Raw genomic sequence first — 25,876 nt, forward strand, 5'->3', positions numbered from 1 at the left:
TTGCTCCTGATTTGTAACTTCTCTTGATTTTTGGTAATAGAAATGGAATTGCTTCCTCCCTTGCAGTCATTATTTGATTCCATTAACATTAAGTTAGTTCTTCTATACTCACTGTGGTACTGTGAGGTGAGTTTAGTCCCTCTCCTCCTCCTCAGACTAAAAATTTCATCCCGATACAGCTGCAGATAGCCCACCAGCTTGTCTGCCTAAAGCATTCTTCAACTGATGCATCTGTTATTTCCATTTTATGAAGGAAATGAGACTCAGTCATCCTTTTTCTGCTTGTTCCAGTGCCCATTTGTTGTTTCATCCTTACTGCAACTCACCTATTGGCCATTGGTTTTCAATATTCTCTTCTTCATGCAATTAAGGGAACTGCTGATGTCTGGTATATTCACCTGGTACAATACTAGAGTAAGCAGCAAAAAATTAATTGATCAATTGTTTGATAAGCTCAGGCATCTTGAGCTCTTTAAATCTCTATTCTGCCATTTTCTCCAACCATCTAGCCACAGTTCATCAAAGCTGTTTTACCTAGCTGCTGATTTACATATTACTCCAGTGTTGGTTTCACCCACACACAGGCAGAGGTAAAATCACTCTCTTATTCTTACCTGTTACTTCCTAACTCCTATCTGCTGCAAATCCAAGGATTTGTGATTACTTCAGCAATCTTTACTGACGTATCACACCTATAGCCTATATTGAATTCCTCATACTCTTTGGCATCATCCATCTATTTTCAGAAGCTGTGAGTATAAACAAAGAAAGCATCATTTTCCCAGTTTTCAGATGGAGAATTTAAAGCACAGAGTGGTGAAGTGACCAGCTTGAGGTTGACTGATGGTTAAATGGCTGAGCTGGCTTATGATCACATACTGGACACTCCTGGAAGATTCATTTAATCTAACTTTAAATAGTTGCAATGCCTATAGATGTGGACTAGTCATTGGGCTCCTCAATAGTCAACAGAGAGAAGCAGGCACTTTTAGGCTGTAATTTATCTGACTTACCTGAAACATGTATTTTTGAATGGGGTGAATATCACATAAGTCTTAATTTCTTCTAAAGGGAGCCTTAAATGATTGTTTCAGATGCAGTCATCCATATTGAATCAGGTCTGAATTCCACCTAATCACACTTGCAGAAATGACTACTAACTATGCAAAGTCAGTATTTGGAGAGGTTCAGAGGTAGTCAAAGGCAGGGCAAGTTGACAAACCTTTTCATAATGTGGCAGAAGGGGAAATCCAGATAACTCTGTCAAGGAGTTCTTGATTAGCTTCTCATATCTGGGTCACAAAGCCTCAAGATGACCAATTCAGCAGGTTTATGTAAACAGTTACCATCTACTAGATCATTATTAGTGATTAATGAATTATAAAAGGATCATAAGAGGCCATAATGCAGTGGTGCTAAATTTAAAAAATACCTAAACAACTTATGTGGTTTCTGAAAAGTTGATAAATGTTTTGTAATCACTTTTGGAAGTAGTAGATTGTATTTATGTTTACCCTCAACTTTTTTAATAGCTCGCACACTATTAAAAAGTGTAAAAAAATCACAGAATAACACCAGTTCTGGACCTGTAGAGTTCAGTTTAATCTTGTGTGAAAAAGACTGCAAACTACAGATGATCACTGAGTGGACACCTGTTTTGAGCTGTTCCCTTTATATCACTCGGAACATGTCCAGCCTCAGTTACAGCAAGGGAGAAAAAGTCACCTGTAGAGCTTTATTCCCTTGTTTACATTATCATCAAATAATTTTTACCTTCCAAGTACCTGTTCCCCTCCTTTGACTCTAACAGTACACAAGGCAACTAGCTCAGTATGTGACAGAGATCAAAGGTTAGATTACATCTAAATCTAAAATTTAGGTTAAATCCTATCCAGGCTGTATTTCTAACACAGGTATCTTTCTTGTTATTAACGGAGAGGACAGAGATTAAAAGATGTAACTCTGTTCCCACTGTAGTTAGAACTTCTAAGCCAGGATGGCTGAGTGTGAGAAACATCCTAACGCTAGAAAAAAAAAATCAGAAGGATTTCTTTTTGATCAGTTTTTTTGTTTCTACTTTCTTCTTGTTTTATCTCTGAGGGCTTTCTTACCAAGATTTTAAGAGCCTGTTTCTCAGTTAAGAGCTGGATAACATGAAGAGATTTTACAGAACCTTTACTAAGTTATCGAGGATCTTTATCGCTGAATGATTAGGTCCTTAGTACCATTTTGTGTGCAAAATTCTCTTCAGTTTAAAAAGGGACTTTTAAAAATTATTGTATTAAAAAATATGTACTTAGAAATATATTACTGATGATCAAAAAAATAATTCATTCATATCCTGCAGTCATTCATTCCTTTGTTCTTCCAGAATGTTTACCTTGTTATCATTAGCTTTGCGTACAGCTTGGAGCACATCTTTAAACCACTCACAGCTTTCTCCCTAAATCACTTCAAACCTATCATTCATTCTGTCTCCCCTCCCCTTTCATGGTTATTTGGATGCCCTCTTGAAAGAAAATTATGTTTTCTTAGATATAAATTACATGTGTTTACACTGAGCACAAAGTCAATATTTATTTGTTTTCTTTATCCCTTAACTGATTTAAGCACTTGGCACAATTTGTGAAGGAGTCTTCCGAATGACATAATAGATCATTTTAATTACTTTGCTGTTGTCTTTCAGATGTCTCATGCAGCCACTAGTGCCTTTTGTCGTTCTATTAAGCTGCAGTGTGAGCTTTATCCCTCCAGAGAAGTCGCTATCTGCTTGGACCCCTACTGTGGACTTGGGTTTGTCCTCTGGTGCCTCTGCAGGTGAGGTTTCTCTTCAGCCTTTTGAAATACCATTTCCATTGTACTATAACACAACAAACAGGATGAAGTGAGTGATAAAAGGATGGGAAGAACAGACAATACCTCTGAGACTGACATAGGGAATTGAATTTGCTGGAAGCTATATGGAGAGTGATGTACGGAGAATACGCTTTGTTTGAGTGGGGCACGGCCACAGGTATTTAGACTTACGAGAGCAGAGCATCAACACAGCTGCTCATGGACCTCCTGCTGTTTTACTGCTGTCTCTGCAGAGTCTGGCTAGTTTTATTTGATGAAGGCAGCGCTCTACCAATATTACCCGAAGGAATTGGTTTCCTGGTGTCCTCTCCTTCATTCTCTAATCTGAAAGCACGAGCAGATATCAAACATTTCCTCATTTGTGGGGTGTGACTTTTGCAGAGACATGGAAGTCTGTTTTCTTGCAGAAGGATAATTCTGTGGCGGTAGCAAAGCTATCAGAAAAAAACATTTCTAGTGAAATGTGAATCAGCATTTTTGGTTAATAAGTTTAGAAATTCAACAATTCTGTCAGTCTCTATACTCCAGAGAAGTTAGAGTTCAGCACTGAAAGCAGTTTCATCGATTTTTTTCTTAAGTTAGATGGGTTGATGCTGAAGCAAAGCAAAGAGCTAGGGGAGTGTTAATGGAGCACATTTTTACGAGGACATCTTAGAGTCACAATAGTTTGACATCTTTGCTTCCTCCATAGAAAATTCTGTGGTGTTAGCAGTAGCAGTACTGCTGTTTTTAGTTACTAAAATGAAGATAATCCAGGGCATTAAAAATACTCTGGATAAACTCTTTACCAATTTACTAAATACCTGAAGAAAGCATTATTTGATAACAACTGCAACAATTTGTTTTCAGCAAGTATTGTTTATTTAAAAGGAGGCTATCGGCCTGTTTTGTTGCCCTTTTAAAATATTTGTTATTAAATATTAAATGGGACAAAGATTAACGGTATTGTCTTATTCCTTCTTGATCAGTCTTTCTTGATTTAAACTATACTTGATCTAATATTATTTCAGATTTTACATAGGGATGAGAGATTTGTTTTGAAAATCATTTGTTTTCAAAATCTTATTTCCCCAACACTAAAATAAAAATGTTGAGGCTGCAAAAAAACTCAGAAAACCTTTCAGAAATTTTGAGATTTTAATTAAATCACTCTGTTTGAGTTAAATTTTTAAAATTTTTATGTTTAAGTCAGTTGAATATTTCTTACATAGACTTATGTGTTCCAGCATGCCCTCTTGTCAGCTCTGTTAGGCCTTCAGTCTGCTGGGGGCTAAGCCAAATCTGCCGTGGTGCATTCAGTGAGACCGGGGAGGACTGTCGAGCACCGCAGGAGAGTTCAGCTATGGAGTGTATTACTGTATGGGGTGTTGTTGGGACATGGAGCATTCAAGAATAACTTTGATGCAACAATCATGATAGAGCCGTAAAATACAGATAAATGTTGACCTGTCCAAAACTCAAGTAATTTGTGATGCCTGAGACTCTTCCTGAATACAGAAGATTTTGTTTCTTCCAGAACCATATTTGCAACAAATAAGCATTTGCTGCCCTTAGGTCCTTCCCAATACTGATAGTATTCAGCCTTTTAGGAGGAGAAGATCGTTTATGACTGGCAAGTGAATAGGCAGCAAGCCTTTGGGAGAAAGCAATCAAGGTCTGTGCCCCTCTCTAGCTTATAGAACAGAAATTTTTTTACCATTTTCAAAGAAGAGATAGGAAATGAGAGAGTTGAAAGAACTGAGATCAGGCCACTAACACTCATCTTATGAACCATCGTGTCAATCTCTTCTTTGCCACTGATCTCCTGTTCCTGTAAAACCAGAAAAATTGCAGGCTGCTTGAATTGCGACTGTCATTTAGAGAAAGCTGACATCAGATACAGCTTCATTAATTCCACTTATAAACTTAATTTCCATTTCATTACTATTTTAGAAATGAGTATTATTTGATGTGATAGCAAAAAAAATACATCCTGGAGGTTATTAGACTCTTACCGTTCATGACTTAAAACTTTGCATTTTACTCTTTATAGTTGAGCATACCCAAATCCTCCCCAACATTTTACAGCCCAGATTTCTTTCTCAGAGGATTCTACTCTAAAAGTTATGATTGTCTGTCACCACTCCCATTAAATAAATTAATACTTTTAATGGCATATGGAAATGAAGTTAGATCTTCAGGTTTTGATCAGCTAGAGAGTTTTTAGAGTTAAATAGGAACTCTTCATTTTAGGAGCCCAGCAGGAAGAGAAAGCTATCTATCTCCTGTGCTTGATGCAGTTAAAATTACAAGTACATTTTAATCCTTTTATTAACTAGACCAAATGAGCCATTGACTAAGGATTGAAAGAAAAACTAACCTTTTATCCCCGTTGTAGGTGCTTAGATGTTGTGCTGGCCTGCTCCACTGCGGTGCCCTAGAATTCCCCATTCTGTGAGGTCCAAGCTACTTAGGAAAACTGCTGGAGCATGGAGCCAGTCCTTTGGTAAGTTTAGAATATATTGCATAGTTTTGCAAAGTTTTATTTTTTTAAAAATTTATTATTTTATGGCCTAAAGGGTATAAAATAATAAAGAAAAGAAACCTTGCAAAGCAGAGCAATACATTTTAAAAAACCTGGGATCACGTTCTCTCTAAACTGGCTGCATGCTCCGGCAGGGTTTCCTTGGAACACTTGTCACTGAACAGCACGTCCTGGGTGTGGTGGCACTCATGAGCCCCATGTGAGTTCTTGAAGCCCAAGCTTCCTGATTTTAACAGGTTCTTACTAATGACTCAATAAAAGAATACATTTTTTTGTGTGTTTTTCTCTTTAATAATCTCATTTATCTATTCCAAGAGGGGAGCCTACTATTCTGACTTGTATTGCATTACATTTTAAAATGTATTACATTCTTTAAAAGAAAAAAAAAAAGTGTCCTTCAGTGTAAAAAAAATCAATACTAAATCCCATTGTTCAAAAATGCTTCTTGAAATTAAGAAATCTTAAGCATCTTAATGCTGCTCACTGTGGGGTAGAATAGAGCATTCTACAGTTCGTTACCGAGGATTTACTTAATTGATAGTTGCTGAGTGATGCAACAGAATCAGAATTTTTCCTTCCATTTTAGCCCAGCTAAGCCAGCCCATGTTGAAATTCTACTTTTACTACTGGAAGACAGAATTATCCTTGCTGAAATGAAAATTAAGTACATTAATAATTTTAAATAAATTTTATATATATACTCAGAAACTGAGATTGCAATAGTGCAAGTAAGACTTAGACTGGAAAAGAAGAATTTTCCAGTCCACAGTGCCCACATAATAAATAGCATGAATGCTATAAAATGGTTCTGGGAAGGCTTTCCAGGTAAGGTGCAGTGAAGTGTCCTTCTCCTGTCCTGCTCCTGCTGCCTCTGTTCCATAGCCACAAGCTGAAGTTCCCAGAGGTGCTGCTGGGTAGCTTCTGCAGCAAGAGACTGCAAGGTTTCTTGTTAAGCAAACAGGTGAAACTGTGGAAGAAGTAAGCGAGTAATTGTAGCATTAGCATGAGAACTGCATTGTAGAAACCTTCCGTGTGCTAGGACTCATTAATTATTGTTAGATTTATTAGGATAACTTAAAATATCTGGCAGGCCTGAGCATTTCACCCGATTTCCAGTCTATTTTATAGAAAAGTAAAGGCAAGACTGCATAAAGAAACCTAAATACCACATCAGAAAAGGCTAATTCTGACATGGAAAGTGAAGGATATGAACATAGCCAATTTTTAAAACTTGCTCACCTGCTTGAAGTATTTAGATGAAGAGACTTTCTGGTGAAATGGCCCTGAGCACACCAAGTTCCACCAAGTCATTGTATGATTCCCACTCCTGGTGCTGCTGGGTGATGCCGCTTCCCAATGAGAAGTTACACATCAGTTCAGAAGTACCCAGGAGCAACCTGGAGCCGTGCTAGAAAGCTTCCCTGTGAGGCTCAGAGACTGATGAAACACTTCTCTGAAAGGGGGGGGTTAAAGCCTTTAGAAGACATGCCAGTAACAAGAAGTTGGAGTTAACCCCTGGCTCTCACTCTGAGCAGACAGCACTGTCCTAGCAGGTGGTGCAGGCACTACAGGAACAAATACTGGCATTTCGGTGTTATCCAAAGATTTATGGGGGTTTCATTGGGGTACCTACACCAGAGCTTGAGTTAAAGCAGAGTCCTGGGTTATGGCACCACTCTCACCAGCCAGCTCCCAGTTCTCTGATGTGGAAGTTGTAAAGACTGGGCCTATTCTCATCACCAGAACTCTGTCAAGGTTTATGGGTGAGATCTTTTCCTTTCTGGGAGAATCTACATGCCCTTTTTTCTATACATTATTTAAATTTCTTTGTGAGATATCTCCATCTCTCCAGTACTGATTGCTTATCTGCTTACCATGTGCAGTCATGCTGTTAGTGCACTGTATGCCAGCTGGGCATCTTTTGACTCTGCAGGTGGTGTGAGGTCCTTTATTGTTCTCCAAAAGCTCCTTTTCTATGCACTTAGTGGGTCTCCGGGAAAAATGAAGATTTAATTTTGGCCCAAGTCCTATGAAGCCTAGGTCAGACATATGTCCAAACACTCTCTTCTGTGGCCCATACTGTCTTCCCTGTAAGCTCTGGTCCAGATGATTGCAAAGGCTTTTGCTCAGTCCTGTGCATGTTCTCTCAGCATGCAGACTCTTTCCACAGACTGTGAATTATGGGCATAGCAACTCAATTATTTCAGGCTCTACCAAATGCCCAGTTCCCATACCTGTCCCTCATCACCAAATGCCAGATTTCATCTGTAGAAATGCAGAAACTAAATGCATATACTTAGAAGACTCAGCAGTACCTACCTGCCTCCTGCAGTTAAGTGGGAAAGCAGGTCCTATCACCTGAGGACACCAGAAGTAAGGGCAGCAGTGGGGCTCAGTAGCCTGCCAGGATGCAATTGCCAATTTCAGTTGCCATTTGTCAGCATCTATTGGCCTGCTGAAATTTCTGGAACTATAATAAAACCTAAGACTTTACTGTTAATATGTCTCAGCACAACATGGGGTAAATCTTTGATTCAGTAGAACAGTTAATTGCCAAGATGTCCTTCCAGGCATCTCCATATGCTGCCAAACCAGCCTGCCAGGCAGTGGAACCGGTGGCGTGATCAGATGGTGCTGTCATACCAAAATACATCCTGGTGCCTTTAACTGGAGTATTCCTGTCCTTGAGCAGCCCTTGCTTAGTGCAGGCAGACAGGGCTCTTCACTTACTGCCAAAATCCAAGGCTTTGCCTACCACATGAATATTTTTTCCTCCAGATTGTTTTGCGGTCCCCTAAAGCAAGACTGTTTCTAAAAGTTGATCTCCCACCTCAGCTGCCTCTGCATTTCACTCTGCGTCTGCATCCCAGAAGTCATCATGACAGGATGATGCAGGGATGCTCTATAGTCACTCTCCTTTTTTGTCTTCTTTTTTATCTACTCCTTTTGCATTTTGTGAAAATGGTGGACACTGATAAACAGTTGTCCAGGTCTGTCAGATACTCTCTGCAGTTCTGCAATGTGTCTACTCCTGTGACAAGATTTATATCAGGAGACAGAGTTACTTTTGTGACAGCAGATTTCTACAGCAGTGGAAGAAACAATCTTACTTCAGTTCCTTCCCCGAAATTCTTGTGCCTACTCCAATAAATCATATATTGTTACAGTTTCAGAATGGTAATTTTAGCTTCCACAATTTATATTTAAACTCACAGCTTTTCCTGGTGTCCCATCTGATCCCCCTGTTGCCACAGTGTTCACCATGATCCTGTTACTTCCAGTATGAGAATAGCAAAGCTGACAGTTTAACCATCTCTTGATGACTATCATGTTTCAAGGTGAGATGGAACTGCCTCTTTGTTCAGTACCTCAGTTTCAGGATTAACTGTACCATACCTAGAACGTACCATACCTAGATGTACCTACCATACATCTCTACCATACCTAGAATTACACAGAGGCAGCATTGACAGAACTTCCTATAGGTTTGGGACAATATCTGGCTTTATCCAGCATCTCCAAAGCAGCCTTCCACAACCACAGTCTCTTCAAGCGCGTGGTTCTCTGCTTGATCATTTGGTGACTTGAAACCACCAAAGTGATAGAAATGTTTCAACCAGCTATACAAGGGAGTGTCTTTTTTTTGTCAGCTTCTCTCCACCAAAACATTGGTGACATACAGCTTCTCAGGGGTTAACATGTAAGTATAAAGGCTGTGAATTTGCAAGGACATGTAGCTACCAAGAACGTTTTGTCGCTTGGAATGATTCACAAACCTGCATAATGTTTCTGAGATTGATTCAGGGAGGTGAGCCAAGTTCTGACTGACATCGTGGTGGCCAGGTGCTGCATAAACCACTTCAGCTGTGGAACTGGCACATTCACCCCAGAAATATGTCTTCGTAGTTCTTCTCCTAGCTCCACCAACTGCTCTAGCAGATCAGATGATATGCATGGGTTATTAAAACATAGCTCGGTAGGCAAAGTCTGTGCTGGTCATCAAGTTTCCAGGCACGGTATCGATCTTTTTGTAGGTTCATATACTGTAGACATGAGCAGGACACATCTGAGGTTCTGCACCACAGAAAGTTTCCTTCCTTTTACATACTTCCTGCTGCTCTGCAGTTTAATTCTGAACTCCACAGTATTTCTGAAGGATAAGAAAGCTCAGAAAAGATAGCTAGCAACACCTTCATTTATTTCTATCTAATCCGAGTGAGTTTTTTAAGTCAAAGTCTGATCATAAGAGTCAGTGTTTCCCTCAGTCTGGAGAAGATGGGGTTATTTTGCATCCAGATGCCCATGCTTTGCTGCATGGCTGTTGGTGGGAGGTTAAGAGCAACCAAAAGTAATTGATTTTCTGTTCTTCCACTGAAAGCAATACAGCTTTTTCTTCCCTTATTACTGTGGAGTTTGTGTGGGTACTTTTCAGTACAGGGATTAAGTTTGTTCTTTCGATTTTGTTTTTATTTTGGGATGTTCTGCCCAGTTAACTAAGGCACTTAAGGGATCTTAATGTGGTTCTGAGTAATAATTCTCCCACATTTGACCCCCTGGCAGCTTGTTTATTATTGTGCAGAATTTTTTTTCTCCTGATACTGGTTGCATCAACTGGAGGAGTTCAGGGACGGGGGGAAGGGTTTGATGCTGAATGTCTGTATACCATATTCATACAGACTGGCGCCCGTCCCAGGTTCTTACTCGAGTGGTTACAGCTTTCTGTTTGTAAGAATTATTTATTTGCTAGACAAATCACACACCTTGATTGTTTGTGGGGCCCTAACCTTAAATTTGAGAAGAACTAAGACCTCTTGGTCTTCTCTGAAAAACTTAATAGAATTGGCTGAGAAAGAAAGAGTAAAGTAATATTTACAGTAAAAACTGTTACTACCTCGTAGCTGGGTTTGATCTGTCACTTGAGCTCAGGGAATACTCCTCTCAGGGTTGGGTAACTTTGCCAACATCTCTTTTCATATGTTTATGAAACACATGCTCAAGGTTCAGTCATACTTTATTCTGATTCCATAAAAGCAACATAAAAGCATAATGCTTCATTTGACCGTCCTGTGCTATAGTCGTTATATCAGCCATATCCGAGAACACATTGCTTCGTGGCAAGTCACTGGTCATGAATCATCAAGAGTGGTGTAAATGTGGACAAGCAGTCAAAGATCAAATTTCTAATGTTATGATAGTGAAATTATTTGAACTGTAGTTCATACATATGCCATGACATCCTCTGGCTCATACTCCAGCAGAGACCTAAACTATTTTGATTATTTACTGCTGTTGTGGCTGGACTTGTGCACCTTTTGTGCCTTTATCATACCAAATAAAGACATCTAGGTCACACAAACCTTATTCTAAATTGCGCAGCTTCTGAAAGCGTTCTCATCTGGGTTTGGGGGGAGTGGGGACATTCACTCACCAAGGAGGGAAGCTGTGCGAGCAGCCCATCTTCAAGAATTGCAAAGGTGTGTATCTTCTTCTTAATGTCAGATGTTACAGAGATGCTCATATTCCTGAAAATAAAGTTCTATTTTGTGTCTTACCTTGGGCACTTGGATTTGAAAACGTCAGCTTTATTTTACCAAAATGACATTTCAAGTTTTCAAGTCCAAATAATTTATCTCATGTGCATCATAAATCTCTGGGGCTTTATGGTCCTTTCTCAGAACTTCTATGATATGGGATTTTCATTTCTATGCCTCTTTTTGATTTGAAATATCTACAGATCCCAAATTAAGATGTGAGAGGGACTGTAAAATTGATGGTAAATCTGGCTGTCTGAGATGAGTGAACAACATAGGACCCACGGGAAATAAAGACATCAAATTGGGAATATTTTTTTCTCTTGGGGAGAATCTTGGGTAGCAGAGAAATTAGTTCTGATATAATTGTTTCCTTCAGGGACCCTGCTAAGTGTCTTTTCTCAATACTTATGTTCACTGGTATCCAATAAACAAGAGATGTAGCATATTTGGATTTTAAAAGTTTATAAAACTTTCACAGAAGAAATTTAAAGCCACAAAAATTGTTAGATTGGGTCCAGATTTACTCCCTTGAAAATGATTGCAAACCTCTTGCTTGCCCCAACAGGAGAGAGGTTATTTCCATATTAAGCAATCAAGTACTCTTTTAATCAAGGTATCTTAAAATGGTAATTACTCAATCTTAATTATTTGTCAGAAGCACATAATTTTTATTTATATTATAATACTGTTTATTAGCACCATTAATAACTGAGCTATTTTGCTCTCTTTGGTACAGTTCTAACAGCAAAGTCCAAGGGCATTTTGGGTAAATTAGTATTTTAGGAGCATGTTCTGCCTACATTCCTCTTGAGTCCTCATAGACTCTGAAGATACAGCAAAAAACAGAGTCAAACTTCATGTTAGACTTGTAGAGCACTGTAAGGCATTACATGGTTCGTCCAGCGCTGTGATAAACGTTCTGTTCTGGTACCCCTTAGCTTCTGTGGACACAGGTATTCAGCATGTGTTAATGAATCTTGTGTCTTTACAGCGTTTATTCAGGACACCAGTCTATTTTGATTCCTCCCTCAGAACTGGAGACCAATCCTGCTCTGTGGCTTCTTGCTGTGAGTCAGTACAAAGTGAGAGACACTTTTTGTTCCTATTCGGTCATGGAGCTTTGTACTAAGGGACTCGGTTCACAAACAGAGTCGCTGAAGGTGAGTAATTCTGTCATCCTGCCCAACCTGCTGTCTGCCTGTGGTGTTTGAGAGCCTTCCCTGCCATGAACAGCTGTGCTAAATGTCTGCAGCAGGGAGAAAACCATCAGAGGGCAAGGGCAGCTTCCACAGAACCCATGTTATTCCTTGCCAAAGGCTATATATGAATATCAGTCATTCTCTTTCAGATCACAAGGCTTTTAAACATCAAGGAAAGGCTTTTATTTACCTAAGCTTTCTGATCTGTGTTGCAGCCTGTGTTCATAGGCAAGTATTGGAAAACAGAGGTGTAAACATCCGAGAGGCTTAAAGAGTATTACATTGTATATTATGTTTTATGAATTCCCTGATTATATGAAGTACTAGTTTGGTTTTGGCCCCTGCAGTTAAATAATCATGTACTTAAAAGTGCCGCATTGTTTTAACTGGGTTGTCCTCATTGTGTGGGGAGGGGTGGAGGTGTGTATCTTCTTTTTTTTTTCCCCCAGAATTACAATTCAGGTAGCCAGTGTTACATTTCTGAAATCATCTAGAATTTCCCTTATGCTACTGAAATAAATTAGATCTTGGGATACTGATCTTTATGATGTCTCCAGCCCCTACCATCCTCTCTTTATAATTTCCTAATCAGTTTTTCCAAGGCTAGACACTGCTTCCTGTTTGCTATTATTCACTGGCTATTATTCACTGGCTTTCCGAATTAATACTGGGAAATAGCATTCCCTCCTTCAGAATTAGCATACCCATCTCTTCCTCTGTGCTGATGTTGAGATGACAAGCAAGTATGTCTGCTCTTTCTACAGCTGTTAAACATCTGGCCATCCGGCCTCCAGGAAAGATGGAAATTACACTGTGGCATCGTAGCTTTTATTCCACTGTTCCTCTTGAATCGTAGTATCTGTGCAATACTTAAGGACTACTAACTGTTTTTCATTAAATCTGCTCATTTGTGGCCTTTGTTAACATTTTAACTTCTTTTTAGGCAAGGGGACTGGACCTTTCACGTGTACGGACATGTGTAGTAGTGGCTGAAGAACGACCTCGGATAGCTCTTACTCAGTCATTTTCAAAGTTATTTAAAGATCTTGGTCTCCATCCACGGGCTGTCAGTACGTCACTTGGCTGTAGAGTTAACCTGGCAATATGTTTACAGGTAAGATTTTTCACTCCTTAAGCTCAAAGTTGTTCTAAGAAAATGATTTTCAGTAAGAGCATTCATTGTGTTTCCTTTGGCTGCTTGGTGGTAGACATATTAAGAAAATGCACGTGATACTTAACGTTCTTGCATAGACAGGCGGTAAATTTCTGTTACCTTGTCGACTGTTCATCCCTCTCATGTTGCGATCATAGCATTTATTCTGCCCGCGAATACAGTAATTCAGAAAAGAGCATCGTAGTGACAGAGTGTACTCCAAAAGTAGTATTTAGTCATGTAACATGGAACCAGTTCCCTAGTGCTTACTTTAGTTTGCTACAAAATGGATTCCTTCTGTTTATGAAATAATTTCAACCATCACTTTAATTAACGAGATAGATATTTTCTGCACACGTTTTATTGCTTACAGTGGAAAATTATTTTGCTCCATATCTTTCATTCTGTTTTGATCCACTAATCAGAATAAAGTACCCAGGGATAATACAGGATTTAACTTGCATTTTCCAGGAATCTTGAGTCATGATTTTAAGGATAGACGGAACACTGTAGATATCTGGTCTGAATTTCGGAATAGCCTCTAGGTTTTCACTCAATGATGACTACACCCAGAAAATAATTTTAGGCTGAGTATTATTTTATCTTTCAGGACTTCGAGTGATGAAAGTTAACTTCCCTTTTTATAAGGTGTTCAATTTTAAATTAATTTTACCTTATTTCTATTTTAAATTTAGCTGGCATTAGATTCAGCCATTTTTTATTTTATTATATTTTTCTAATCTAGAATAAAGAATTTCATTTCTATCATGACTTTGATATGCATCTTAGTCTTTGATAAATAGATAAAAAATCTTAAGACATGATTTCCTGATCTGTATCTCAATTTTGTGATTCTTAATCTCTTTCTGTCCTTCCAGATCTGGTATCAGAACTTCACTTATTATTCCTTTAATAATGCCACAGGTGTCCTACTCAGATGTAATGTGATTTCTGACTTAATAATCTTTTTAAGTAATACTTTTTATTTAAATATTAGTATTAAAAAGCATTTAATACTAATATTTAGTATTAGATTTAGTATTAAAAATATCTTTTTAAATAAATCTTCTGCATTGACAGCTGCACTGGCTGGAAGTTCCATATCCGTTTGGTCACCTACCATGTCTCTGGCCTCTTCAAAGTCACCATCTTCCCAGGATAACTTGCCTGTACCATATATGGTGCATCCCACATTTCAAATCTGGCAGTTGCCCCTAGATTACAGTAAAGGATTTCTAATGCTTGTAACATGCATAATTGCTTAGGTGTGGAAGCCATAACAGATCTTCTCAGTGACACTATAAATAAGGCATTTGCTATTCTTTTCCTGATTGTAAATGTTAAGATTTTTTTATTTTATCCCAAAAAAATGTGACAAATACAGGTGATGAGTTCAGCACAGACCGATATGTCTGTGTGTTATGCCTGCAATAGCCTCTTGCCCTTTTCAACATCACTAAAGAATCTTGACTTTCATCAGACCTTGACTAAAAGTGACCTTGTAGTTCAGCATGTTACCAGAATATGAATACAGGAGGTATGCCACATCTGCAGTACTGCTTGCTTTCTCCCTGAGTACCAGCAGAGTATTGCTTCAGCCCAGGGTGACTTTAATTATTATTATTATTATCAAACATATGACAAGGCAAAGCTGAGCAGGGTATAAAGTCATTCTGTGTTTCCAAGGTAGGGTACTTTAGTTTGACATTCTATAATTGCTGACATAAATATTCTTCAGGAACAAAAGTTTAAGAAAATCTTCTCTAGTCTCAAAAGCAGCACTTGAATCCTTCAAAACAGTTTTACCCAAATAAAACTTAATAGATAGTCTTGAGAGAAAAATACATCTGGTAGGTTAAAAACTTCTATGAACTCAAGCAGCATCTTGCCCCATATTTGTGTCATGGATTTGATACAAAAAGTACTGACTGGGGGTTTGAAATCTGTTCTGCTGAATGTTTCTTCACAAGAATACAGTCCTCTCCATTTCTTTCTTCATATCTAGAGTTCTGGGTGATGACAAGGCAAAGAATACAACTGAGAAAACATCTAGGAAGTCTTGAGGCACTGCCACCTGAGGCAGCACAATTTGGATGGTACCAGTTCAGGCCAGTTAGCAGGTGCAGGCTGGTGTGCTTTCCCAGTGAGCAACCCAACCAAGCTTAGACACTTGGGAGGGGCACAGCAGGCAGCAGGGGCACTGGCAGCTTTCCCTGGAGTAGAAAGGGAAAAGAGAGCAGAAAGAGGTGAGCTGGTTACTTGGTAATGCTAGTTTTCTAATTTGCTCCTATATCTTAACCATTTTGAAGTGCCCATGGAATGTCTTTTACAGATGAGGGGAAGGAGGGAAGTGATGGCACACCTTCATGGCCAACTGCTGCGGCTTTCCCGATAGATCAGGATGGGGCCTGTGAGCTCCCCCCTGCAGCTGTAGTGGAGTTACTTCTGACAAATAACTGAACTTCTCTGGCTTCTGGTCCATGGAGGGACCAGACATGAAGGATGCTGTAGATAACAAGGGCAGATTAACTGCAGAAGTTTGCTTGACAGTAATGAAAATCTCCATTTCAGGCTTGCAGAGATCTCTGGACTGTTCGTGGTGACTGTTTAACTTATAAGTAAGTTGTTCAGGACAAATAATAGAACCAGGGAATGACACTAAGTAGCAGTAAGCCAAGTTCAATGCCCAGGTATGCCTCGCTGGAACTAATATTGTACTGGATCTGCCTGGGATGGAGTTAACTTTTTTCATAGCAGCCTGTATGGAGCTGTGTTTTGGATTTGTGACTGAAACAGTGTTGATACACAACAGCAGTTCAGCTATGGCTGAACAGTGCTGCACAGCGTTAAGGCTTTCCCTGTTTCTCACTCTGGCCACCACCCCACTATCCCCACCAAACAGACTGGCAGGGGAGCAAGAGGCTGGGAGGGAACACAGCCGGGACAGCTGACCCCAGCTGACCTGGGATATCCCATGCCATGTAATGTCATGCTCAGCAGAAAAAAAGGAGGGGATGGTCTTCCAAAGTAGCCATTGCTCAGAGCCTGGTGGGGCATCATTCTGCTTGTGGGAGGTGGTGAGTGATTGCTTTTGCACCACCTCAGGAATTTTCTCTTTCCTTCACTTTTTAGACTGTCTTCATCTCAACCTACTGGTTTGCTCACATTTGCTTTTCCTGTTCTCTCCCCTGTCCCACTGGAATGGGACTGAGCGAGTGACTGGGTGGGTGCTTAGCTGCTCTCTGGGTCAGCCCGCTACAAATGTGCAGGGAAGCAGAACACACTCGGAGAAACTGTAAACCCTGATCAGCATGGAGTTAGGCTGGATTTTTGCTTGACTATGTATATCTGCCTTTTGGTTGTGTTAACTCCTTAGCTGAAGTTTGCTTCTTAGATGGTTTTGCAGAAATTCTTGAAAGAGTTACTGAATCAAAGTGCAAAAGTGGATAACTCTCTAAAGAAATATTATTAATGATACTGACTATAAATTAAAGAACAGCACAGAATGAGAGCCTTGAGTGAGGTGATTAACAGCCTGGCTGATCATATAGCTTAGTGTCAGGCTTCATTGAGTTCTACTAAGATGTTGCATCTCAGTCCATAGGACAAACTAAAAGCCGTACACTGTCTGGTGTGCTGTGGAGAAAAGCCATTTCAGAAGACTATATTTAGTAATGTTGCTATTCCAAGTGGAATGGTTTTTGAAGCATTTAAGCTGAGGGTGGTTTGGCAAGTTTTAAAGGGGTTTGAAAAATTACTAAAGATGTTACTTACAAGCATCACCGCAAAACATGTCATTTTGATAGAGACTCTAAAGACAGGGTTGCATCCTTTGAAGCATCTGGCAGTAGACGCTGCCAAAGACTGGATACTGAATTAGACTGAATGGTTTTACCAACTGTCTGGAAGTTTATGGCTAGTGATATTCTGGAATAGCTTGTAGGCTGTTCTGTTTTCTGGGCTAAGGACCAGAATGAATTTTAATCCTTGGTCAACAATGTTCCTGAAATTAGCATTGTCTCCAGTATGTTGCAGAAATGGGTCATGATTTCTGGATCCTTCACGTTGCATAAAAATACTTCTAAAGATGTTTGAGTCAATAGCATCTGCCTTTGCTTTTTTTCTTCCAAGTTGTATCATCTGTGAGATCAGTGTATCAACATCTTCCACAGGAATAACTCTGATCCAGCCTATTCTATGGTCTTTCAAAAATATCTGTCTACTGATCTGATCTGATCACCTTTCTAAACATACCTCAGTATTCAGCTATTGACCTTACCAGCAAAAAGGCTATCCAGGCTTTTTTCTCTATGGACTGCCTCTAACACAGTTTGGATGTGATCTTTGATACCTGCTTCACTTCATTTCCAATTTTTTTTTTTACAAATTTGAGACTCAACTGTTTCAAGGGGAAGGTATCTTAATTTTTCAAAAAAGCTTTTAATATTGTTGCACCTTCCAAAAAGAAAAGGTGTGTGTACATGTATGTGTGTGTCTGTGTATCTTAAAAACTCCATAACAGAATTTGACCTTTTATTAAAGATTACTTTAAAAAGCAAATCATTGTGATAATCCCTTTGGTACAAAAGAACCTTAGCCTACCAAATGATCTTAATTTCCAGATTACGATCACTGACAGACTAATGAATTGTCATTTGTATTCATTTCCTCTCAGATTTAGAGCAAATTTACTATGTTTCTTTTGATGTAATCATTTTGCTCTAGATTTTGAGAGATGTGCTTTTGAAAATAAATAATTCTCTCCATATTTAGGCACTTAAATACCATTAATATTTGACCTTTTATAGCTGCATAATAGCAGATAATGGTCCAGGGATTTCAGAGATTAAAAGATTGCATCCAGCATATTTTAATTCTCATTAACTAGTATCTTAGCATTCTCAAGAGAAAGAGAAAAAGAGATGTGAGAAGCAACTTGTTTCTCAACAACAGCATAGATGGTTCTCTAGGATTTTAGCTAATTTCCTTTTAAACACTTGAAATAAATGTTTTCATTCTGTTCAACCTGCTACTCAATTTCAGTTGAGGAAAAACTTCTAGAAGTTGTTTATTTTCCTTAGTTAAAGCTGAAAAAGTACTAACAAATCTACCACAGCTAGGGCAGGAAAGTAGGATTTATCTTGCTTCTTTTTTCACCTCAAAGTGAGACAGCACCGTTAAGTGAGTTATCCAATATCCATCTGTAGTCAGTAGAATCAGACATGCTTCAAGAGAGAGCTTCATTCAGCCTATCTCAGGTGCCTGTTTTGGGATGGGATTCATCACCGTCAGGAGATACTTCCTACCTTATACAGCACACTTTCTTCTTTGATGGCTGAAGTTATATGAAGTTAATCCTTCCCTCACTGTCTCGCAAAGGGAACTTTGTTAGTAAATTTAGGGCTTAACATTAATGTTTCTTTTTACTTAGTGATAGATCACACTTTCTGAGGGTCTTCCATATTATAAATAATAAGGGATAGTTCTGCAAAGAGTGCCACAGGAGACCGTGCACTTTATCAGAGGTATGATTCACACTTGGCAATGTAGAACAGCTCTGGGTGAGTTCCCTCAGATTCTGTGTTTTCCCACCTTTACTATGAGTCATGCCATGAAGTTCTTTTCACAGCTCCAGCTGCTGTGCTTGCGTACGTGAGATTGTTAAGTGTACATCAGAAATTCCATTTCTGAGCATCACTGGAGCACAAGTAAACTCACAGTAAACATTGAGGCCACATCCTTAGACAGCAAAACAAAACAAACCCAAGCCAACAGTTATTTTTAAATTCTTTGGACTTCTGATTGCCTAGTTCCTGGTTTTTAACTCTGAGGAGGGAAGCAGAGGAGAACATGCAGCTTGGCCTTTGACTTCAATGGAAATTAGGTACAGGCTGAGTGCTGGCACATCGTCATCCCTATTGCTGACTTGTTGGGGTAGTCCTCCATGCAATTTTGTCGTGCAGTGTTTTGCCAGAGAATAAAAACCTGGCACCTTGCAGATGTTTGCATGGACCAGGGATGTTTCACTGTTGGCAGCCTATGGATGGGCAGGGGATTTATATAGTTCATAGAATCATAGAATCATAGAATGGTTTGGTTTGGAAGGGACCTTAAAGATCATCCAGTTCCAACCCCCCTGCCATCAGCAGGGACACCTTCCACTAGACCAGGTTGCTCAAAGCCTCATCCAGCCTGGCCTTGAACACTTCCAGGGAGGGGGCATCCACAACTTCCTTGGGCAACCTGTTCCAGTGTCTGACCACCCTCACAGTGAAGAATTTCTTCCTAATATCTCATCTAAACCTCCCCTCTTTCAGTTTAAACCCATTTCCCCTGGTTTTGTCATTAACTGCCCTTATGAAAAGTCCTTCCCCAGCTTTCTTGTACCCCCTTCAGGAATTGGAAGGTTGCTATAAGATCTACCCGGAGCCTTCTCTTCTCCAGGCTGAACAGCCCCAACTCTTTCAGCCTGTTCAAGGGGTGTGACTTAGGGTGTACCTCTTTTCAGACAGAAAATGGTGTTTGGCCCATTTTATTTCCTTGAACACTACCTAGCCTGTCCTCAGTAAGTATCAAATGTAACAGAATTCTTGTTGGTTTTTTCCTGTTACCAGCATTACAGATGCTCTCTATCTCTGTCTTGCAAAATAAATGTGCACAGACAAATTGAGTCAGTCACTCTGGTCTTGACTAAGACTCTGCTTCTTTATAAACCCTTTCAGAGTGTCTCAGCTGCAGCTGGCCACAGAAGGAGGATGCTGAGACTTCAACTACTGTTTCTCAAGCCCTTCCTTACTGAAAAGCCATATGAGGCTCTTATACTCTCAAAGTCCTCTCTGGACCTACAGTGTAGTCACAGGCAATGAATTATATAACTGATGGATTTCAGCAATTCTCCTGCTTCCTTGCAGTTAGATTGCAGTGTTTAACTTGGATTATTAGTAATGCTTCTATTTTCAGGCAGCAGTGTAATAAGCAGATCCATCCTATTTTTTTAATGCTTCATCTTCCCCCGCATCCCAAATAAACCTATTTTAAGATGCTGCTGTGGCAACTTCCTGTAATCTTTTAACTTTGCTGGAATTCATAAGTTTGATGAGAGGAATGTGGGACGCCAGTGCTCTCAGAGGTGTTTTATTTTCACAAGTTGTAGGGCCCAGGTCCCACTGCAGCCATCTGGTGTTAGATGCTCCAGTGACAGTAGTGACTTAGGACTAGTCACCACTGTGCTTTGTCTCTGATGCGTTATCCATTGTGGTGGAGAACTGATGGGTTTTATCAGCTTTTAATTTTACTGTTCTTTATACATATTACACTGTTTATCATAGCAAATGAAGAATGAAGAATGATTGAACTTTGAAGTTACTCCTTTTAGTTATGGTCTTCTAGTAATTAGGCTGTGCACAAAGCACAACCTAATTTTATTTCACTTTAGGAGCAGATTAATCTGTATGAAACAAGGTGTAAGTATCTTTCTCCTTTGTATACTAATTTTTTTTTTTCCAAAAAGAGAGCTTACTTTTGATTTTCAGAGGACATCGCTTACAGACTTACTTTAGTAGTGAAATGGCAGACCTGGAACCCTTGTCTTCATGGATGTGCATTTAAATAGCAGGGCCATAGTGTTTACTGACTTCTTCACCAAAAACAAAAAACAAAATCAGTATGCTAGACACATGTTTTCCACTAACAACATTGTCTGTAGTGTCCTAAAACCATTTAAGTCTGTTTGTCCAAGGTTAGCAGTCTACAGCTGTCTCTTCTGTTGCTCTACTAAAATGTTGACACCTCATTTTTTACTTTTTTTAACCTTTAATGGTATAATGGTTAATTTGTAAGATTCCTGTATTTGACATTGTTTTTCTTTTTATTTTACTCCCTGCTTTTTGCATTCTCCTCTTTTTTTTTTTTTCTCCCACCCTTCATTCCCATTTTTTTATTATTATTTTTGTCTTGTGTTACCTTCTTTCCTTCTCTTCCACATCCCTGCTATCCCTGCTGCTAGAGCCGCACAGGCTGGGGAAGCTGGCCGAGCAGGTAGGGGATTTTCATGTTCCCTCAATACCCACCTATCAGCTTCCAACAGTGGGACAGACTAGAAATTGAGTCTGGAGATTTGGGGATTTTCAGATCCTTCTATGAAATTATAAACAAGTCCAGTATAGCTTTATTTGGATGCAGGTTTCATCAAATATTAGCTCTCTGTTGTAACTGTTTCATTCATGCTGAAAATAACAAATACCATAGTGATTGCCTTTGATTTTCAAACTTGACTGTTTCCATTATTTTATCAATGAATTAAGGTTTAGTTTTATTTGTAAAGATAACCAATTTTTCCTTGATTTTGTTTTTTTTTTCTAACATTGCATATATTTCAAATAAGTTCTCCACTCAGCACTAGTCTGTTACACTGCTGAGTTTACTAGTAGACTGAAAATCGTGTCATTAATAGCTAGAGAGGATATTGTATCTTGTATTGTGTATAACAAGCTAAAGAGGCTAACATGCATGTGCAGCTCTATTACTCTTTTTCTCCTCTGGTGGTGGGTCACTATCAGTATCCGTAAAGTATCAATTGGTAGTGGTAACTCTTTTCCCCTTTAAATATAGAAATTGTCTATTTGTGGAACTCCTTCACAATTTTTAGTGCTCAACACATTGTGGAACTACCAACCAACATTGCAGAAATGCAAAATTTAGCCCTAGATATTCCTAATGTGAAGAATTACACTCTATAATATATCCCAAATGGGACAGAAATCATTGGGGTTGATGTTGCCTGCTGGTTTACGTAGTAAATATCTAAATAACTGATAAAGGAGTTCCTACACCTGTAGATTGCTCAGGTTAGGTGAATTTATCTGCTGAAAATAAAATTTCCAAAGTTCCAGTGTTCCTAAATTAAGTTGTGCTTTCCTTTTAGCTTTCTGCTTAATAATGACGTGAGATATGCAGCAGAGAAAAGAGCCCTCGACTAGAGCATTGACAATTCACATGATGTTCAGTGGTGATGAGTTTGAAGTTTCAGATAAGGGAAGATCACAGCAGGTTACAAAACTGCAGCAAAGCTGTGGGTGGAAGGGCCTAAAAAACTGTATCATCTCTACATGAAAGGAAACTAAAATTAGTCTACTGCTTTTCAAGTAACTCAATATTGTGACATAAAAAAAGGATTCAAATTATGCAGTGGAAGTCTGAAAAGGAAAAGGAACAGAATAATTGCTTACAGACCTTCAGTCCACATTGGTTCATGTCATGCGTGCTACCTTTACTATCTTTAGCTTCAAGTATATTCTCTGTTGCATGTATGGAAGACTCTCAGTAAACCATGCTTCACATTCCTGACCATGTGCTTCTGCCATTAAACTGTGTTTCCTCAGCAATTTCTGCATTCCTTTATATGGCAAAACTTGTTTAACATTTTTTTTATGTATCCACGTGCTGATTACTTGGCCTTTTGGAGCAAATAAAAACTATGTTGACATGTGTTTGGTTAAGTAGTATGGCCGCTTGATGTTGTTCCAAACCCCAAGGTAACAAGTACTTGACGGTAGGTATGTTTTCCAGTGCTCTTTCTGATTCTGTAAAGCTGGGCTTTGTTTGATGAACAGCTTAAATATAACTTGTCATTTGATTAGCATAATTAGCAGTGAAATGAACATTCGGTTATTTGGGGGGTAAAACTCTTTTCTCCTCCCAGCCTTCAGGTTCTGATTAGCTGATGTTGTTGTTTACAGGGAACATCTGGACCAGATCCCACCACAGTGTATGTTGATATGAGGGCACTGAGGCACGACAGGTCAGAACCACCTTTTTCTTTTTTCTCTACACGCAATTAAGAGTTTCTAGAAAGAGAGGGACTTCAGCACACCTCCTGGTCCCTGAAGATCTTTGTTATCCTCATAAATAATTTGTACTGACTCCTAACAGCGAGCAGACATAGACATCTTTTGTTAGTTAGTTAATTTTTCCATTGATAGAACTGAAGCATCTGACATAGCGATTGCAAAGACTAACAAAATTCCCTGCTTTTACTGCATTCAGGGTTTCATGACAATTGTTTCAGGTGGTGCAGCCAACCGGCTCCTAAGAAATGGAGTCCCGTTGGGCCTCTTAGCTTCACAGAGGTGTTTCTCCTGGCTTGGCAACTGTTAGCCTGTGGGGAGACCATGAGGGGATTTTGTTGTAATTCTTAATGCTGCAGCACTACGCTGCAGGACAGTGATTATTGACTTCAGTTGTTGTGAGCAACCACATTCTGTAACTGAGCATTTTCTAGTCCTGACTGTAGTGTTAGATACATATACAAAAAGTGAGAGCTAAAATTTACCACTAGTGGTATTAAGGAGATGTCAGAAATCTTCTAGTTGGAGGGAAACTTGCTATTTTCTGTGTAATTTTAGAAAATACCCATGCACATATATTTCAGTTTTCCAGTACTCTGGTCAAAAGCCTAGCAGGTAGTATATTTACAAAATTTTAACAAAACAAAAAGTTTTCTATTAAGCCTGGAAAAGATTAACACGTAATTGACAGTGTACACCAGCCCTGGTACCTTAAAAAAGTCATTATCCAAATAGGGCTTTTTTTTTCCTTTTTGTTTTGTTTTGTTCTTTTTCTTTCATCCTTCTTAAAAGCTTAACAGAGAATTTGTTCCCCTTAGGTGACTACCAGCTTTGACTATATGAAAGTGACTGGCTCAGCTTGCAGGGTGTAGACCTCAGGGCGCTGCAGGCCCAAATTATCCTCTAGATAGTTAAGTCAGATACGAATATAGGTATTTTCTTGTAGCACATGGAGTTTGGCAGGTAGAAGAAAGGAACTGCAATATACTTGACTCTCTCACCATTTCTTTATTCCTTTTGCACACATTACCAACAATAATGCTTGTGTTTGATCTGTCCTTTGGGATACTACTGTCTGCATGACCAAGCCATAGAAAACTTGGTCTCCCTGGCCCAACAGCTGTGGTACTGTGTAGACACGGTCCATACTGATACTCAACCCAGCAAAAAAAAGGCCTTTTTTAAAGAAAAAAACAGTGTTACTGTTCTTTGAGCTTACCCTCTCGGCATTGCACTTTTGAAAGGAGACTTACTTGAGAAGTTGAATGATTTATGTCATAAAAAAGAAATGAGAAGTGGAGCATTTCTTTACTAAAAGCAGAGCAAACGCTGTGACCAGGACAGATCCCATCCAGCCTAAAGTGGTCTCCTAGGCTCCTGCAGTCACTGGGCAGGCACACACACCACCAGTGTATTGCAGCTATCTCAGACATGCATCAGCACGGGATGAATTGACTTTTGAGAGACCCTTCTTTCTGTATTGATGAGGCAGGAAGCTTACATGACTCACTTTGGAAATCAAATGTTTATTTTTTTAATAGACACGGTAAGCTGAGACTTATTTAAGCGCAGTGTTTACTCATCTTAGAGCTCTGAAATGGCTGAGGTTAAGTTGAACACAATGTAGATAAACACATGTAAGCATCATTCAAATGCAGGAGAAAGAGCTAATGAATCATTAAAATTAAGTTATAGCTATAAAGGGGAAAGAAAGAAAACAAATGTAGATTAATTCCTTATTTGGAATTATTTTTTCTGAGAGGAGAAAGACATTTATAGAATATTCATTGGAAGGGAAGTATATAGAAACAAATATACTTAGAAAGAGAACATAACATTCACAGTTAGTTAGTAAAAATTATAAACAATAAAAATAAATTTGTATATAATTATATAAAGGAAATAAGATTTACTGTTCATAAAAGCTGCATAAACCATTGGTATACTATTTCCCTGCCGTAGTGTGTCATTGAGAAGTAGGCATCATTATCTAGATCAGACTTTGCAGTGTATTAATTTATATTTAGTGACTAATTCTACAGAACATGAAAGATGATCTTCAGAGCTGGCTTCTCAGATTGAGGTAATGTAGATTTTAATTTGATGGATTAAAGCTGTGCCTCATTTACTCAATCCTGTGGAATTTAGACTTAGATTCATGGGTCATAAATTAGGGGAGAAAACAACTTTATTTGACATAGTCTCTTCACACTTTCTGTTTTTAACCATTTTAGTGGAACTAAATGTCACTGTTGCTCAACGGTAACTGAAAGATTGCTATACGTAGCTGTGAGACCGTGTAGTAACAACCCACCAAGTCTTTGCAGGTCAGCCAGTACCTCAATAATATGAAAACATTACACTGTACACTTAACGCAAGAATTTTTTTTCATATTTTCTATTTTAGAAGATAAGTTTCTGGAGTTTGAAAAAGACTGAACAATTTTTATTTTTTATTTCAGAAAGCAGCTGAGGTTCATCTTGAGATTTTTCAAATCCTATTCACATCTATAAAAATTAATAATCAGTTTGAATACAACTATTTCAAGCTCATCCGGTAATTATGTGCTTGCACACTTGACAGCTTATGAAAATGTCGTTATTTGACAGGAGTTTAGATCAAAATACCTGTGCTATATATATTTTGGGTAGAAATCTAGGGATGGTTGGTCAACCAAACTAGACCTTTCCTCCCAGCTTACACTGGATTTGGATGATTTGCTTCTTAGGTCAGGTTGGAAGTTCTCAAACACATTTTTGTGTGT

At 38.9% G+C, this 25,876-nt stretch overlaps 1 protein-coding gene across 1 annotated transcript in view; it reads left to right on the forward strand.

Moving 5' to 3' along the window:
* The window catches only part of LOC104529047 (disco-interacting protein 2 homolog C), a gene marked incomplete at its 3' end in the record, with an annotated part of 58,860 nt that extends 35,795 nt beyond the window's left edge, over positions 1–23,065 (forward strand). The window contains exons 20-24 of the mRNA XM_029086306.1: positions 2,687–2,817; positions 11,906–12,074; positions 13,057–13,227; positions 21,274–21,303; positions 23,004–23,065. Of these exons, the coding sequence (XP_028942139.1) occupies positions 2,687–2,817; positions 11,906–12,074; positions 13,057–13,227; positions 21,274–21,303; positions 23,004–23,065 (563 nt within the window). The remainder of the gene's footprint in view (positions 1–2,686; positions 2,818–11,905; positions 12,075–13,056; positions 13,228–21,273; positions 21,304–23,003) is intronic.
* Positions 23,066–25,876: the final 2,811 nt, after the last annotated feature.

The sequence above is a fragment of the Antrostomus carolinensis genome, unplaced genomic scaffold (assembly GCF_000700745.2).
Source record: "Antrostomus carolinensis isolate BGI_N321 unplaced genomic scaffold, ASM70074v2 scaffold6610, whole genome shotgun sequence".
NCBI classification, from domain to species: Eukaryota; Metazoa; Chordata; class Aves; order Caprimulgiformes; family Caprimulgidae; genus Antrostomus; species Antrostomus carolinensis.